The sequence below is a fragment of the Dryobates pubescens genome, chromosome 15 (genome assembly GCF_014839835.1).
Source record: "Dryobates pubescens isolate bDryPub1 chromosome 15, bDryPub1.pri, whole genome shotgun sequence".
NCBI classification, from domain to species: domain Eukaryota; kingdom Metazoa; phylum Chordata; class Aves; order Piciformes; family Picidae; genus Dryobates; species Dryobates pubescens.
In genome coordinates, this window is record NC_071626.1 from 3926658 (window position 1) to 3943978 (window position 17321).

Genomic DNA, 17321 nt, shown 5'->3' on the forward strand with positions numbered 1-17321 from the left:
TATAACTTTTAGAGCACCTTTGGGATTGAGAGCACGTATAATGAGGTTAAAATAAAACAAAATCTGAACGGTAGCTAGCGAAGCAGTGGGATACAGGAACGACTCAGCTTTAGGAGGACAACTTCACAGGCAGTGCAGAGGAACGAGTCCCAACTCCCCAGAGACCCTCCCGAGCATCCCATTCCTCCCGACCCCCCTCTCGCCTCAGCCGTCACCCCGGGCCTGTCTGCGCTCGTCCCGGGGTACCAAAACGCGACCGACTGTTCCCTCCCCTGCAGGGCACTTCTACTCTGCCCTCGGGGCTCCCAGGACCCAGCCCCACCCCCCGCCCAGGAGCTCCCCGCCTGCCCTCGGGGTCGGCCTGCCGGACACCACCCAGCCCCGGCGGCAACCCATCCTCCCGCGGCCCTGCCACTTCGGGACACCTTTCCCCCTCCACCGGTGCACCCCCGGTACCCTCGACGCTTCCTACGGACCCAGCTGCAAGGCGGCGAGAGCGTGAAGGGCCGGCCGGCCTGCCCGCCCCGCCGGTCCCACGTTCGCACCCCTTGGAGCTCCACCTCCGTGCCGGGCCGGCACCTGGCGCCTCGCCCGTTGCAGCCGTTGGCAGCCGCCGGCAGCCGCGCCCCCAGCGCCACGTCAGGCGCGCTCCCGCCGCCAGCGCCGAGGCAGGCGAGCGGCGCCGGCACGCGCAGCCGAGCCTCCGCGGCTCTGCGCGGGAGCGCGGGGCTTTGTTCCGTGCGGCGCAGGTCGGGGCCGGGCTGTTGCCGGGCAGGGGGTGGCGGGCCGGGCTGGGCTTTCCTTCACTCCGTGCCCGGAAGGAGGAAGTGCTGGCGTCGCGCCGCTGCTCCGTGCGGGGCAGGGACTTCCCCGCAGGGCGAGGCGACAACTTGTAGCCGGCGGCTGCTGGCGGCTCCGCGGTGCGCGCCAGGTGAGCGGCGGTGGCGGAGGAAGGCAGGGCAGGGTAAAGCAGGACAGGGTGAGGCAGGACAAGCCGGAAGGGTCGTTCCGGGGTGGCTGCGCAGCGGCACCCCTGAAGCTGACTCCAGCCCCCGGCTCCGGAGCTCTCTGCTGCGAAGATAGCAGGGCGGAGGCCCCTGGTGTGGCAGTGAGAAAAGTCCTTCCCTTAAAGGCACAGGCTAAAACTATCACACCTGGGCCCGGCCCTGCGGGGCGGGTGGGGAGGGCAGAGAGCTGCTCGGAGCGCTCCGGTTTCTGTTTCGCTCTCCCTGCGGCTGCGGCGGGGCGTGCCTGGGTGTGAGGTAAGCCTTTGTTATAGATGGCTCTGGGTGCTTGCTTCTTCTGTTTCCTTCTCGTGTGGCTTTATTATTATGATTCAACCTGGATTTCGTTCGACTGAGAAGCTTTCGCATCAAGGAGGGGTAAGGACGGGCTGAAAGACTTTCCTCGCCATGTTATTTTCAGCGGAGATAGGAAATTGTGTCAGCGGAAGAGGCATTCCATCGCAGGCTGATCCACAGGCAGCTGTTGTGCTGTCTGCGGTGTGAGCCTGCCTGAAGATTCACTGTTTTCCGCAAACGCAGCTGCTCTGCTGCTTTTTCTGGATTCAAAATACTGATTCTGATTTCAAAATTACGAATGCGGAAGTTATTTTAAAACTTTTGGTTTTTTCTTGTAAATCATGTTATGGTCCTGAGGTGACTTTTCCCCCTCCCCCCCCTATCTCCCTCTTGTTCGCGCTGAAGAAAACATGGATGTCAAAAGCAGAAATTATTTACTTATGAATCGCCAAGCTTTGCAGAGAGACATCAAGACTGCTTACATTATGGATCGGATGATCTCTGACGAGGTGCTAACGCTGCAGGAGGAGGAGAGAGTGAGACAACAGGTAGAGCCGTCTTTCACTGCTGATTATCTTCCTAGTCTATTCACATGTCCTATAATTCATTTTAAAAGTAGGAATTTCTGTCTCATTCTTGCATTCAGCAAGTTCTTAAGTGTGTGGTTGGCAGGCAGGTTTTATTGCACTTTGTAAGGTTAAAGGCTTGGTCAGGTTGAAGGCTGTTTCTGTAACTATATCCAGTCTGTAAGTGATAGATTAGATGATATCTAGGATCTTTCAGTTTTGGTGATGGCCTCGAGTCTTAAGAGGAATGGGTGAGGGAACTGGAAATGTTTAGCCTTCAGAAGAGGAGGCTGAGGAGAGACCTCCAGCACCTTCTATATCTACCTCAGAGGAGGCTGTAGTAAGGTGGGGGTCAGCCTCTTCTCACAGGCAGTGACAGGACAAGAGGAAACAGCCTCAAGTTGTGCCAGGGGAGGTTAGGGAAAATTGCTTCATAGAAAGTGCTGTCAGGCATTAGAACAGGTTGTCCAGGGAGGTGGTGGAGTCACCATCTCTGATGGCATTTAAAAGTCATGGATGTGGTGCAGAGGGACGTGGTTTAGTTCAGCAGCAGTGGTGGGATCGTGAGCTCTAGGTGAGCAGCTGGACTTGATGATCTCAAAGGTCTCTTCCAACCTCAACAGTTCTATAATTTTATGATGTCTTTCAATATTTTTTTCTAGAGCACACAGGAGGAGCGAGCAGAAATGCTAATAAACATTATTCTTACAAAAGATAATAACTCCTATAGATCCTTCTATAATGCACTGCTTCATGAAGGCTACAGAGATCTTGCTGCGCTTCTTCAGGATGGCATCCCTCCAGTCTCCTCTGGTAACAGAAAGAGTTCAATGGATGGAATGACTTCACATGGTCAGTGTAACTACAGCAATCCCAGTGCTTGCAAGTACAGACAAGTTGCCTTTTTTATTCCTTGTTAAGTGACTATCTGTAATGCCTGTTCCAATGGAAAAAAGGAAGAGTTGGTGCGTGCATTCACTTGCTCTGGTAGTGTAGTAATCAGGAATTCTGTATTTCATATATTTAATACAAAACGACTTTTGTAGGTCATCTTGCAACTGTTCATATTAACTAGTGTTTATTTTAAAAGAGAGGGAACCTGAAGCTCTCAGAATTTTCTCTAAATTGTAATAATGTTGTGGTACATGAAAGAAAGACACTCATTTGTATGTGTAAAAGAAGCTGAGCCTAACTGAAAAGTTGTAGCCTCCAAAATTCTGACATCTATCTGGAAGAGTAATCTCTCAACCTACACTCCAGTAGTTGATCTAGCTGCTTAATTCTCTCCACCAGATCTTTTAGTTGCCCTACTTAAGTTCCCAAGTTTTACCTACATTGTCAGCAGTGTCTGATTGACCTGAAAAAAAATGGTAGCTACTAATGGGAAGAACTGTCTTACTGCATGTGACTCAAACTGCATGTGACTAACTGCCATATTTACTGGTCTCACAGGTGTGTGGAATTTTGATTACCTGAGTAATCAAGCTTATCAGTGTTAACATGGCACTGTATAAGTGCAGCAGAGGACACATAAAGTGCACATTTCCTGCTGTACTTTGCTTGCTTTGTTGCTAGTCATGCTGCCTTAGCTCAAATCAAAGGAAGTCTTCCTCAGACCACAGTGCTGTGATGTTAACTACAAAGTGAAAGCCTTACACAGCCACGTTTCTTCTCTGCTGCATTCGTTGGGCAGGAACTCTGGCTGAGAGAGTGACTCCATAGCCACTTGGTGTAGCGATGTTGAGCTCCTGTGTTTGTCACAGTTTCTACTGTTAATTTATCTTTTCAGTTCTAGGATTTGATAAAACTAGCATGCCTCATGTAGTTATTAATTGTAACACTATTGTAGATGTGAGGCTTGCTACCTGCTAAGCAATTTATGTCCAGAAAGCGATGCTGTGAGTCCAGTAGTTTTTAGAGCATTTGTATGGGACACAAGTGTTGGGGGGTAGAGGCAAATCCACTAATTATTTGGGGTGGAGCATTGCTTGAAGAGGCATCCCATTTAGAACTGATTCTTTATTTTCATGTGTCTTGGTTTTTCACTTCAGTGAAAACAGTTCTCTGCGAAGGAGGTGTGCCACAGAGACCAGTTGTGTTCGTCACCCGGCCAAAGCTGGTAGAAGCTATTAAAGAGAAGCTCTACTGCTTGGGAAGTGATCCAGGCTGGGTCACAGTTTATGGAATGGCAGGTTGTGGGAAGACTGTTTTAACAGCAGAAGCTTTAAGGGATCATCAGCTCTTGGAAGGTACTTGTATAAAGATTACTACAGGTATCCATGTATTAGACATAGATGGCAAAGTATCTTGTCACCTTGAAAGTAATTTAGGATTTAGGTTCTAAATTCCTTAGGTGCCTCTGAAATACTTGCTTGCAACTTGCAGCTTGCATAACCATATATATAGTCCTCTGTAACCACTATTTTATTAATTTATAGGAAAACCTTCTGAATAGCTTCTCACTTGCAGTCTGCTTTGGTCTATGAAAGCTGCTACATCCTTAACTAAACTGAAATTATTTCTAAGTGCAAAATACTCATATCTGGTTTATATTCCTTTTGGGCACTGCTTGTTAAGTGCTCAGTGTCTTCCCCTTGCTATGGGAGTTTAAAAAAGCTTGTTCTAATTTTTGCATCTCTTTTAATCGTGGCAGACATTTGTGGAGTGATGACACTAGTATCACTTCTAGCTTAAAGCAGGTCATAAATGAAAACATGAAAGATTTATTTAAGTTGTTGCTTCCCCCCCCAGCATAGGTCATTTGGAGGGCAAGTGAGACTTGGACTTTAGAAAGCATAGAATGGTTTGGATTGGAAGGGATCTCAAAGGTCATTTAGTTCCCCCACCCCTGCCATGGGGAAGGACACCTCCCATAGCCCAGGTTGCTCAAGGCCTATCTAACCTGGCCTTGAACACCTCTGGGGAGGGGGCATCCACAACTTCCCTAGGCAACCTGTTCCAGTGTCTCATCACTCTCACCATAAAGAATTTCTATCTAATATACAGTCTAAATCTGCCCTCCTCAAGCTTCAATCCATTCCCTCTCATCCTATCAGTACTAGCCCTTGTAAAAAGTCTCTGTCCAGCTTTCTTCTAGGCCCCCTTCATCAGGTACTGGAAGGCCACTATAAGGTCTCTCTGGAACCTTCTCTTCTCCATGCTGAACAGCCCCAGCTCTCTCAACCTGTCCCTGCAGGAGAGATGCTCCAGCCCTCTGATGATCTTCATGGCCTTCCTCTGGCCCCACTCCAACAGTTTGATGTCCTTCTTGTGTTGGAGGCACCAGAATTGGATGCAATACTGCAGGTGGGGTTTCACCAGAGCAGAGTAGAGGGGGAGGATCACCTCACGTGAATCAGAGATTGAGACTACAGCATCTTCTGCTACTGCTGATTCTTCCAGATGCCTTCTTATTCACTATTTGGGGATAATTTTCACATCCCAAACTCTGAACTCCTGCATTAGTACAGGGTTAAAAAGTAAATGCTAAGTCAGATTAGCAAGGAAGATTGAAGCAGAAAGGGTTGTCAAGGGACAGGCAGGAAGGCAATGTAGAGAGGAGGGATAACGATCTGTGGCAGTGTGAATTCTCTCTGGGAACTTGCTCAACATAGCCTATACCTTTTTTAAAGGAAAAATAGTGTTCTTGTAGAACCATCTGAGTTGATGGCAGAGTTGCAAGGTTGGCTTGTAATAGACCTTGAGAGTTTTATATTTTAGTTGGAAATAGAATTAGTGATTGCTGTTGTAAACTGCCTCTAACGATTTCTGATTTTAAATGTCTAACATGATTGAGATTGCTTTTCTTGTTAGATTGCTTTCCAGGAGGAGTCCATTGGATCTCTGTTGGAAAGCAGGACAAAGCAGGGCTTCTAATAAAACTTCAGAATCTCTGTAGCAGATTAGAACATGACTCTACCCTTTCACAAAGGCCACCACTTAACATTGAGGAGGCTAAAGATCGTCTGCGTTTGCTGATGCTACGGAAGTATCCCAGGTGATGTCAGTGAGATGGAACACTGGTTTCGTTACTGATAAAGCCTTGCAGAGTAACTTTGGTCTGATCATCTAAAGGGGTCTGTGGTGTGGTTGCATGTATCTATGATGTGTACTTAAAAAAACACCCCCTGCTTCCTAACTCTTCTAGTTTTTATGTTTTCCTGCACAAAATTGGGTGAAGCTAAGAAGCTTTCTGGAATTTTAATTCTTGTGTCAGGATGTGGGTTAAAATTTTCTAACTAAGGGACTGGAGGACTGCCTTATGAGTAAAGGCTGAGAGACCTGGGGCTTTTTAGTCTGGAGGTGTTCAAGAGGAGGTTGGATGTGGCACTTGGTGCCATGGTCTAGTTGTGAGGTCTGTGGAGACAGGTTGGACTTGATGATCCTTGGGGTCTCTTCCAGCCTTAGCTATACTGTGATACTGTGAGAAGAGAAGACTGAGAGGGGATCTAATAAATGTATATAAAAATCTGAGGGCTGGATGTCAAGAAGGAAGGGACAGCCTCTGCTCACTTGCACCCTATGATGGGAGAAGGGGCAGTGGATGTAAACTACAGCATAGGGGGTTCCACCTCAACATAAAGCAGAACTTCTTCACTGTAAGGGTCACAGAGCACTGGAACAGGCTCCCCAGAGACATTGTGGAGTCTCATTCTCTGGAGACTTTCCAGCTCTGTCTGGATGTGTTCTTGTGTGACCTGTGCTAGATTCTATGGTCCTGCTCTGGCAGGGGGGTTGGACTTGAAGATCTCCAGAGGTCCCTTCCAACCCCTAACATCCTGTGACTTTTATATGTGAGAACAGAGTAACTCCAGATGAGTGTACAAAAGGTGAAAGATAGATGCTGGAGGCACGTTACAACAGGCAGCCCAGGGAGGAGGTTGAGTCACCATCCCTGGAGGTGTTTACTCTGTAATAGGGTAACTGAAGGGACACATTGTAGGCTTGTCCTGGATGTGTTCTGGCAGTGTTTAATGTCCTCTCTTAAGATATTTTGCATGTTTATATTAAAAATTGTGCATTGTGAATACTGAAAGTGTTCTTTCATTATTAAAATGCAATACTGTATTTTAGCACTGATAGTTGATCTAAAATCTGCAATATTTCTTCTTGCTCTAGGTCTCTTTTGATCCTGGATGACATTTGGGATTCCTGGGTATTAAAAGCTTTCGATAATCAATGTCAGGTTCTTATCACCAGCAGGGACAGGAGCGTAACAGACGCTGTGGCCGGTAAGGAGCAGTTCCTCTCCTGCACCACAGACTGTGTGTGTTTATCTATGCAATTTGTTCTTGGAAGCTTTTAAAACAATCTGAAAGAAGGAAAGAATCTATTCCTATCAACTTGTGCACAAGTTTTGGAATTCTGCTCTGCAAGACTTCATATGCTCTTCGTGAAATAAATGTTGTATGCTACCCTGAAGGTTTTATGTTCATGCTGAGCAGCGCAGTGATTCTCAAGAGGATAAATTAACCTCTGACACTGCTGCTGGTAGACTGATTACACTATTGAGCAGTCATAATGCATTTCTAATTATGAGATTATAGCTTAATTTAGTTGTTTCTCTAATGCAAACTTGCTTCTGATAAGTATACACTCTCCTTGCTACTAAGCATATAAATTGCTATGCAGAATATCACGAGCCAGGACTTTGCTCCACGTTGTGCTTGAACAATACTCTCAATTTCCAGAGGATTTTTTTACATTCTCTGATTATTTTTTTTCCCATGTTTCCATGTCTAGGCAATAAATACGAGGTTCATGTGGAAAGTGGACTGGCACATGAGAAAGGACTGGAGATTTTATCCCTATTTGTGAATATGAAAATATCAGAACTACCAGAGCAAGCTAACCTCCTTGTAAGGGAATGTAAAGGTATACTTGCTGCTCTTTAACAGACTGTTTACCACTGAATGTATTTTTTTTTACTTCTAGGGTTTGACTTAAAATAGAGGAGGGATTGCTCTTTCATACTGTATGCCTTAAGTAAAAGTTAAATGCTTTGGAGTTTTTGTTTGTTTATTTTAGTGTCTCATGTTGATTTTTCCAAGCAGCTTTCTTCAGCATGTTTTCCTCCTGTCCCCTCATTACACTTAAACTTGGTGAGTGTGCAGAGGTCTGCAGGGTTTTGTTTGTCCTCCACATCCCAGGAATTTCATCACAGCTACTTGAGAAAAGGATTGTGTTCTTCAAAAGCTTCTAAAATGAAATGAATCTTTTCCTACAGGTTCTCCTCTTGTGATATCCTTGATCGGTGCATTATTACGAGACTTCCCTAGTCGCTGGGAGTACTATCTCAGACAGCTGCAGAACAAGCAGTTTAAAAGAATAAGAAAATCATCTTCTTATGATTATGAAGCCCTTGATGAAGCAATGTCCATAAGTGTTGAGCAGCTGAATGACAATTATAAAGACTACTATAAAGACCTCTCTGTCCTCCCAAAAGATGTTAAAGTACCTACTAAGGTAATAACAGCGGTGCGGAACTCTTGTAAACTTTAGTGAGATAAAAACAGTGATATTTGTTACCTTGCAAAGATACAAACAAAAGAATTAATGAAATGTGAAATGTGTAATTGTTGTGTATTACTTGAATGTGTCCAGAGAAGGGCAGCGAGGCTGGGGAGAAGTCTGGAGCACAAGCCCTGTGAGAAGAGGCTGAGGGAGCTGGGGTCAGGGGAGACCTTACTGCTCTCTACAACTACCTGAAAGGAGGTTGTAGACAGGCAGGGGTTGGTCTCTTCTCCCAGACAACCAGCAACAGCACAATAGGACACAGTTTCAAGGTGCTCCAGGGGAAGTTTAGGCTCAAGGTGAGGAGAAAGTTCTTCACAGAAAGTAATTGGCCATTGGAATGTGCTGCCCAGGGAGGTGGTGGAGTGGCCGTCCCTGGTGGTGTTTAAAAAAGGATTGGATGTGGCACTTGGAGCCGTGGTTTAGTTAGTCATGAGGTGTTAGGTATTAGGTAATAGGTGGACTTGATGATCTCTAGGTCTTTTCCAACCTGGTTGATTCTATGATTCTGCTTATGCTGTTGGACCCATTATTGTCTCATGACTTTTATTGTCATGAGGGAAACTAAAAAAACTAAGTGGAAAAAAATGTATTCATGATCACAGAATGCTTTGGGTTGGAAGGGACCCTCTATGGTCATCTTGTCCAACCCCCATGCAGAAAGCAGGAACATCTCCGACTAGACCAAGCTGCTCAGGGTCCCATCAAGTTTGAGCTTGAATGTCTCCAGGGTTGGGGCCTCAACTGCCTCTTTGGGCAACCTGTTCCAGTATGTCACCATCCTCACTGTGAAGAACATCCTCCTTATTTCCAACCTAATAATATTTAATGTACATTTCTTATATAGCTCTTTAATTAGATTGTCATTGAGCTTCTGAAGGCTTGTAAACTGTTTTCCTCTAAGAAAAAGAGTTGCTCACCCTAAATCAGCACAAATAGGCAAAAGATGAGATGTCTTATTTATCCTGTAGTTTGCTATGGAAGAATTGAGAAGTTACTGAGTTTATTACCATTTGTAATATGTCTGTATTTGTTAGCATGTGTTTTGTTGTCCCTCACTTAGTAGCCCTTCTGATATTTATACAAGTCATTACCTCTGAATTCTGACTCATTCCTGTCTTGATGTGCTTGCTTAGGTTCTCTGTATTCTTTGGGATATGGAAACTGAAGAAGTGGAAGATATACTGCAGGAGTTTGTTAACAAGTCACTATTGTTCTGTGACCGCAATGGGAAGTCATTCCATTATTATTTACATGATCTTCAGCTGGACTTTCTTACAGAGAAGAATCGCAACCAGCTTCAGGTAGGCTATTGACTAATCCACTTCATTGTAACTTGACTTGTTAGGAAGAAGTTCTTCCCCATGAGGGTGGTGAGACACTGGAACAGGTTGCCCAGGGAGGTGATGGAAGCCTCATCCCTGGAGGTTTTTAACGCCAGGCTGGATGTGGCTTTGGGCAGCCTGCTCTAGTGTGAGGTGTCCCTGCCCATGGCAGGGGGGTTGGAACTGGATGATCCTTGAGGTCCCTTCCAACCCTAACAATTCTATGACTCTCTGAAGGTGGGCATTCCTCAGAAAACGTTCTTCTGTTAAATAGTATCAAAGTAGTTTCCCAGAGTAGGTCCACAATGCAGTTAAACTTACGCTGACTGATAAAAAACATTTTCAACTTGAAGCTGTGGAGTGATAGAATTAGGGGTAGGGGTTGGAAGATCATCTCTCAAGATCATCTCTCAAGATCATCTGCTGCAACCCCACTGCCAAAGCAGGATCACTTAGGGCAGGACACACAGGAACATGTCCAGGCAGATTTGGAAAGTCTCCAGAGAAGGAGACTCCACAGCCTCTCTGGGCAGCCTGTTCCAGTGCTCCAGCACCCTCCCAGGAAAGAAGTTTCTCCTCATGTTGAGGTGGAACCTCCTGTGTTCCAGCTTATACCAGTTGTTCCTTGTCCTGTCACTGGGCACCAAAAAGAGCCTGTCACCTTCATCTTGACACCAATCCCTCAGAGATTTATAGACATTAATAAGATCCCCTCTCAGCCTTCTCTCCAGACTAAACAGCCTCAGTCATTCTTCATAAAAGAGACCTTCAAGTCCTTTAGTCATCCTTGTAGCTCTCCATTGGGTTCTATTCAGTAGATCCCTGTCTCTTGAATTGGGGAGATCAATGTGGAGTTCAGTTTGGAACTAAGAAACTAAACTGAGAGTAGACTTTATCCATTATTTCTCTATCAAAGATGTCTCCAGCAGGAGGTGGAATGTTCCACTGATGATGTCAAAGGCATCAAGAACCTACTGGAGCAGGAAGTTTCCTCTTTAACAGAGAGAAGTACTTTCAATTCCTTTTTTCTTTTCAATCTAAGGCAGTACTTACAGGGAGAGGACCTAAGAGTTGGGCCCAATAAATTTCTCAGTGCTGAAGGACAGGGCAAAAAGTAGATATGAAGAAAAGGCAAGTTTTTAGACTTTCTTTGGATCTACTTATGTAAGCATCTTTTTCTTTTGTTGACTACTCATATTTAATGTGAAGAGTGATTTGATAGCTGTTCTCCACCTAAGAAGGAAGGTTGACAGCTTGCTTCTCTGTTCTTTAATATCCAGAGAATGTTTCTGGAGAAGTCTTAGGCAATAAATTAGGTTAAGTGTAGAGTTTTGGAGGGCAAGCTTTTTTCATTTCATTTGTTGGAATAATATTAGATATACACAATATAATAATAACAGTAATTACAATTCCTTGATACTGAAACTAGCCCATACCTTGCCATGATATTACCTGACAGTGTGGTTGGCTTCCCATTGCAGGAGCTACATAAAAACATAGTAAATCAGTACAAGAAATACTACAAACTGAATACACCTGTTCCATCTCAAGAGGATTGCATGTACTGGTACAACTTTCTAGCCTATCACATGGCTGGTGCCAACATGGAGAAGGTGAGCTCCGACTGATGTCCTTTATTTCTCTTCTTGAATCACCTTTACCCATGCTTTTCTCCCAACTTTTCCCCCCTTTTTCCACTTGAACCTCTCCTCTCCCAAGCGTCTGTGTAGATGGGTAAACACTGAACACAGAGTTGCTCCACTGATAATCACTGTCTGCTATGAAAATAACTTTATTGCCACCCTTTATGTCTTGGCTGTTCTTGAGAAGATCTCTTACTTTCATATCATAATAACTTGTGTGGTTTGGGTTTTGGTTTGTTTTGGTTCTTTTAAGAAGCTTTGAGAAGAAATCCTCTCTAAACCTGTTGAAACCCCAGGCTTGCTTTATTGCATGACAATGCAATTAAATTGATTCCTTCAGAGAATTTGATTAATCTTCTTTTTGTTCCTACACAGGTATTGCTAGGTTGTTTGGGTTTTTCCCCTTATGTCAGACTGACTTGTGTTTAAAAATTCATTTTCTGCATCACTAGAGTTCAACAGCCACAAAAGAAATCCATCAAAAGTTAGATGAGCAATCTCTTGTTCCCAGGATTGCCTTGGCACCTTTGAAAACTGCCATTTTTGTCACCTACTGTTCTTTAGGTACTGAGCAAGAGTAAGATGCAAACCATGCAGGAAAAGGAACGCTTCAGCAGTTTCACTGCAAAGTGTTTAGAATTCCTGTCTTGCATAGCATTTGGTCCTGGTTGCTAATTGATTTGTTTCACGTGAACTCAGAACTTTTCAGCTGAACCTCTTTTTGAGATGGTTCATTTGGCCGATTCATGGTGTCAAATACACTTTTGTGTGCTTAGAACTTTCATAGTCACTGTGGAATACAAATCTGGGGTGGGGCTTGTATTGGACTTACTATCTCAGTCTCTAATTTCAGTGTATTTAAAAGAACTTTTAAAATGAAATGCAACTATGGGGGGTGACCTTTGGAGATCCCTTCCAACCCAAACTACTCTGTGATTCTCTAAGACTGGGTATTTTTTTTGCTTTAATTCAAATTCAGCATCTGTTAGGAAGAACAACAGATCACTGTTAGCAGCAGAGTGATCTTTGCAAGGCTGGACTAGAAGAGCCTTTTATAGCTGTATCTTAAAGCAGGTTACAAAAGTCAAGATGTGCTTTGTGCCACCATCCCTTCTCTGCCTGGCTGTATCAAAGAGCAATCCTTTGCAGTCAAATCACAAGCTTAGCTTTCTATAGTCTGAATTTTCACACCTGACCAAGTAAAATGCTGGAAACAGCCAACTGCCTAAGTTTTTAACCAGAGACAATTGTACCAAAGCATGTAAAACACCTGAGGTATTTCCTGTGCTTTACTTTTTGCCCTTCAGGTAGATTCTGTTATGAAACTTACCTCTTTGAACTTAAATTTGTATTTCTCCTAGGAACTCCGTGACCTTATGTTCTCTTTGGACTGGATTAAAGCTAAAACAGAATTGGTAGGGCCTGCTCATCTGATTCATGAATATGTAGAGTATAGTTCAATCCTGGATCAAAAGGTATGATACTAACAGGTAAATGATCAATCTGTTCCAAATAAGTATTTCTACTTTGTAATTGTATTCTGTTAGATGTATGTATGGGAGATAGATAGAAAGCTTAAAAAAATGAAAACTAAACCCACTGCTAAGTCAAAAACTATCTTGGAGAAAAGTGAAGAAACATGAAGGAAACTGTTTTCAGTGTTTGTTGTAACTTCAGTATATGCCAAGTAATTGATCATGGAACTCAATAGCTAAGGAGCTCAATACCTAATGGTGTGTAAATATGGTACTCTTCTTTTGAGGAGGTGTAGAAATTTGTTGGCCACTTGGAATAGCCTTTCAGGCATCTCACAGTGACTGCTTATTGAGTAGAGCACTGTTGCCAATATCCTTTATTTGAAAAAGAAGGGCAACATGTTTTCCTGATTAGGATAATGAAACATTTCAGTCTGATGTATGTAATTGTTAATGAAACTACATAGTAAAATAGAACCAAGTGCTTCTGTGAAAATACTAGCTGTATGGAAAATTAAAAAAGCAAAGGGCACATGGGAAATAAATCCACTTTCTCTGTTATCAAATCCTTTCTGCTCTGTACACAGGATAGCACAGTACGTGAGAACTTCCAGGAGTTCCTGTCTCTAAATGGGCACCTGCTTGGAAGAGAGCCATTTCCTGACATCATACAGCTGGGTCTTTGCCAACCAGAGACATCAGAGGTGTATCAACAAGCCAAGCTCCATGCTCAAAGAGAAAGAGGAACATTTTATTTGGAATGGATGTAAGTAGCTGCAGTCAGCCTGCTGATGCCTTGATCCAAGGAAATACTCCACCGTCACTGGAGGTGTTAAAGAGGAGACTGGATGATGCACTTGATGCAGTGGTTTAGTTGATAAGATGGTGTTGGGTGATAGGTTGGACTTGATGATCTCAAAGGTCTTTTCCAACCTGGTTAATCCTATTCTATCCTACTTTTCAACCTGTTTAATTCTATTCTATTCTACTGTCCAACTAAATACAATGTCTGGCTGATACAAGGGACCTTTTTAAGAACTGTTCTGTTTTGCCTGGGGAAGGAAAGTGAAACAATTTTCAAGTACTCATGGGAAGGAGCTGTGGATATATAAGGCCACAATATAGTTACAATTACATAGAAATAAATAGACTAATGTATTCTCTACTCAATGATTATGGCTTATTAATGTTTACCAACATCTGAAAGGGTGGGTGTCAAAAGGAAGGGACCAGTCTCTTTTCAGTGGTGTCCTGTGATGGGACAAGGGGCAATGGATAGAAAATGGAACGGAGGAAGTTCCACTTCAACATGAGGAAAAACTTCAGTTCAACAAGTGTGAGGGGGAAAAAAAACAAAACCTTTTTATAGAGAATTTTTAACAATAAAAAGGCACTAAGAAGTCCTGCTGACCTCAAATCAACTGTCTTACCCTGTAGAAATAAAAAGTCCTTGAAGAACCTCTACCGGCTGGTTGTTCGTCCACACAGAGATGCAGTTTACCATGCCTGCTTTTCTAAGGACAGACAAAGAATAGCATCCTGTGGGGCTGACAAAACACTTCAGGTAAGATACCTATGCATGAGTGAAGAGAGGTGCTGTGTACCAGCTTGGTAACATCTGCTGACAGTCTTGTCAAGTTTCTGTTGCTGATACATGGAGATATTGGGCATTTAGAACATGTTGAAGACAAATGATTGAAGAGAATGTGTTGTTATTTGCCCAGAGAGGTTGTGGAGTCTCCTTCTCAGGAGACATTCAAAACCCATCTGGATGTGTTCCTGTGTGACCTACTCTAGGTGGTTCTGCTTTGGCAAATGAGTTGGACTAGATGATCTTTTGAGGTCCTTTCCAACCCCTAACATTCTGTGATTACACGGGCATCAAGTTGCATGCTTAGAATCCTAATTATCTTCTGGTTTGAAAGTTAAACTGTGTGACTTTATACCCTCACCACTGCTCAAGTTCTTACATTCCACAGGAGGGTATCATATATATGTACATTTAAATGTGGAATTTATAGTTTTAAGAATAGTTTAGATTTGGTTAATAGATACAGTGTTTTGCAGTTACAATTGGAAAAAATACTGAGAAAGGATGTGGATTTAAAGAGTGAAGGTAGAAGAAGTCATTAATAAAACACAGATTTGAACATGATTCACAGATTATTGCATTGGCTTGGAAGGAAGTCTCAAAGGTCATCTTGGCCAACTCCCCTGCAGTGAGCAGGGACACCTCCAGCTAGACCAGACTGGCCAGGGCCACATTGAATCTGATCTTGAATGTCTCCAGGGATGTGGCCTCCACCACATCCATGGGCAACCTGTTCCAGTATTTTACTACTCTTTGTAAAGACCTTCATCCTGGTGTCCAGCCTGAAGATACCTTTCAATGATAATGAAAAGCTTACAACCACAGTAATTCACCCAAGCATATTCAGTATTTGCAGACCTTCAGTAGACCTACAGAACTGAGAAAGAGTAACCTGGTTTAGCTTTACTATTTCTGTGGGATGGTAATGGGCTTCTGTGGGATGGTAATGCTACTTTGGTGCTTAGTTAGTAAATTGTCTTGTGCAAAAGGAATAAGTCTGGGGAGAAAAAAGGAACCCCTGAAACCGAGGATAGGATTAGATTGGATAATAGGCCCAAAATTCTTAGGAAATGGATTTGGGGAGACAGAGGGGGAAGTGACTAACATAAATTTGCCAGCAGTCTGCCTGGAGGGGAGCCAGCCAGCTCTCAAGAAAACTAGCAATCAGCCAGCCACTAACCTGGTAAAGTATCCAGTATCCATATTCCAGACAGCCAAAGGTAAGGGAAAGGAGCAACTTCTCTGCAAGCCTTTTGTATTGTTTTGGATGCTTGATAAGTTGAGTACTAAAGTAATAACATTAGTGATGCTTAGTTGCTGTTCATTTGGCTACTTAATGTGTCACTGTGGTTTTTGGTTTTTTACTTTATTTGCTGGCTTCTCCAATCTGATGATCACGGCATCCACTGAAGGAGAGGCCTGGTGGATGTACTCACTCTGTGCTAAGTTACTGTGCTGGGCTTCTCTACTTTAATGGCCTCATTATTGAGAGTGCTGATTGCTGCTTGTTCTCTTCATTTTCTACCCAAAAAAGCAAAATCTGTGCTTTGCAATTGCATTGAAACTAAACTTTCACTGAAGAAGTAATAGGAAAATTAGCAGTGACTGTGTTGCCATTACCTTTGAATGTCATCATATTATTTTCTAGCAGTGGCTTGAGCTTTTAACTGCTCAGAGCTACTTCTGCTCTTTCTGTAAAATAAAATAAATGATGGTTACTAGATTTAAGAACAGAAATTCTGCAGAGTTTATTGTAACTATAGATTTCCTGTTACTTCAGTTTACATTCTTACTTGAGCAACTACCAATCACTTCATTGTCATTAATATCCCCATTCAATGAAAAAGGAAAACCAAAAAGGAGAGTTCACAACTGTAGTATCCTTGTGTGAAGAAAGCTTTGTGGTTTTGCTTTAATAACTAAGAGTATGTAACCTGAGGAGGATAGGGAGACTTGATTCTTCCTTCCCAGTGTAAAGTTAAACCACATAATTGCAGGAAATTGATTTGATATGTGACCCTTTTCCCCCAGCTCTGCTTTTATTGCTGATGACAAGCTCAAGACTGAGACTTGTCATCCTGCATGACTTTTCACTCATTCTCTTTCCTTGTTTGTTCCCCAATTTATCTCACCTGCTGAGAATCTTAAGTGTCCACAGAAAGATATCATATATATATGTGTGTGTGTGTGTGTGTATACACATATAAATAAACATTTATACATAAAATATATAGAAACCTATACATAAATATGTATACAAAAAATATATAGAAACATACACATAAATATGTATACATAAAATATATAGATACCTATACATAAATATACATAAAATATATAGAAACATACACATAAATATGTATACATAAAATATATAGAAACCTATACATAAATATGTATACATAAAATATATAGAAACATACACATAAATATGTATACATAAAATATAGAATAGAATAGAATTAACCAGGTTGGAAAAGACCTTTGAGATCGAATCCAACCTATCATCCAACACTATCTAATCAACTAAACCATGGCACCAAGTGCCTCATCAAGTCTCTTCCTAAACACCTCCAGGGATGGTGACTCCACCACTTCCTGGGCAGCCCATTCCAATGGCCAGTCACTCTTTCTATGAAGAACTTCCAGCCAGCCAGCCTAAACCTCCCCTGGTGCAGCTTGAAACTTAGTCCTCTTGTTTTGGTGCTGGTTGCCTGGGAGAAGAGACCAACCTCCACCTGGCCACAACCTCAGGTCCCCCCTGAGCCTCTTCCTCTCCAGGCTAAGCAACTCCAGCTCCCTCAGCCTCTCCTCACAGGGCTTGTGCTCCAAACCCCTCCCCAGCTTTGTTGCCCTTCTCTGGACATGTATACAAACATATAAATGAATGTGTATACATAAAATATC

At 43.1% G+C, this 17321-nt stretch overlaps 1 protein-coding gene across 3 annotated transcripts in view; it reads left to right on the forward strand.

Moving 5' to 3' along the window:
- Positions 1-1692: 1692 nt before the first annotated feature.
- APAF1 (apoptotic peptidase activating factor 1) overlaps positions 1693-17321 on the forward strand; it is a 32418-nt gene continuing 16789 nt past the window's right edge. The window contains exons 1-13 of one of the 3 annotated variants that reach the window (XM_054168171.1): positions 1693-1849; positions 2530-2719; positions 3919-4116; positions 5681-5864; positions 6986-7098; positions 7610-7741; positions 8094-8332; positions 9517-9684; positions 11187-11318; positions 12710-12823; positions 13411-13589; positions 14261-14387; positions 15536-15634. In XM_054168171.1, coding sequence (XP_054024146.1) covers positions 1712-1849; positions 2530-2719; positions 3919-4116; positions 5681-5864; positions 6986-7098; positions 7610-7741; positions 8094-8332; positions 9517-9684; positions 11187-11318; positions 12710-12823; positions 13411-13589; positions 14261-14387; positions 15536-15601 — 1980 coding nt within the window. In that variant the 5' untranslated portion in view covers positions 1693-1711 and the 3' untranslated portion in view covers positions 15602-15634. Of the gene's footprint in view, positions 1850-2529; positions 2720-3918; positions 4117-5680; positions 5865-6985; positions 7099-7609; positions 7742-8093; positions 8333-9516; positions 9685-11186; positions 11319-12709; positions 12839-13410; positions 13590-14260; positions 14388-15535; positions 15635-17321 lie in introns of those variants that run through there. The other 2 variants (XM_009909153.2, XM_054168172.1) reach the window with 2 other exon arrangements.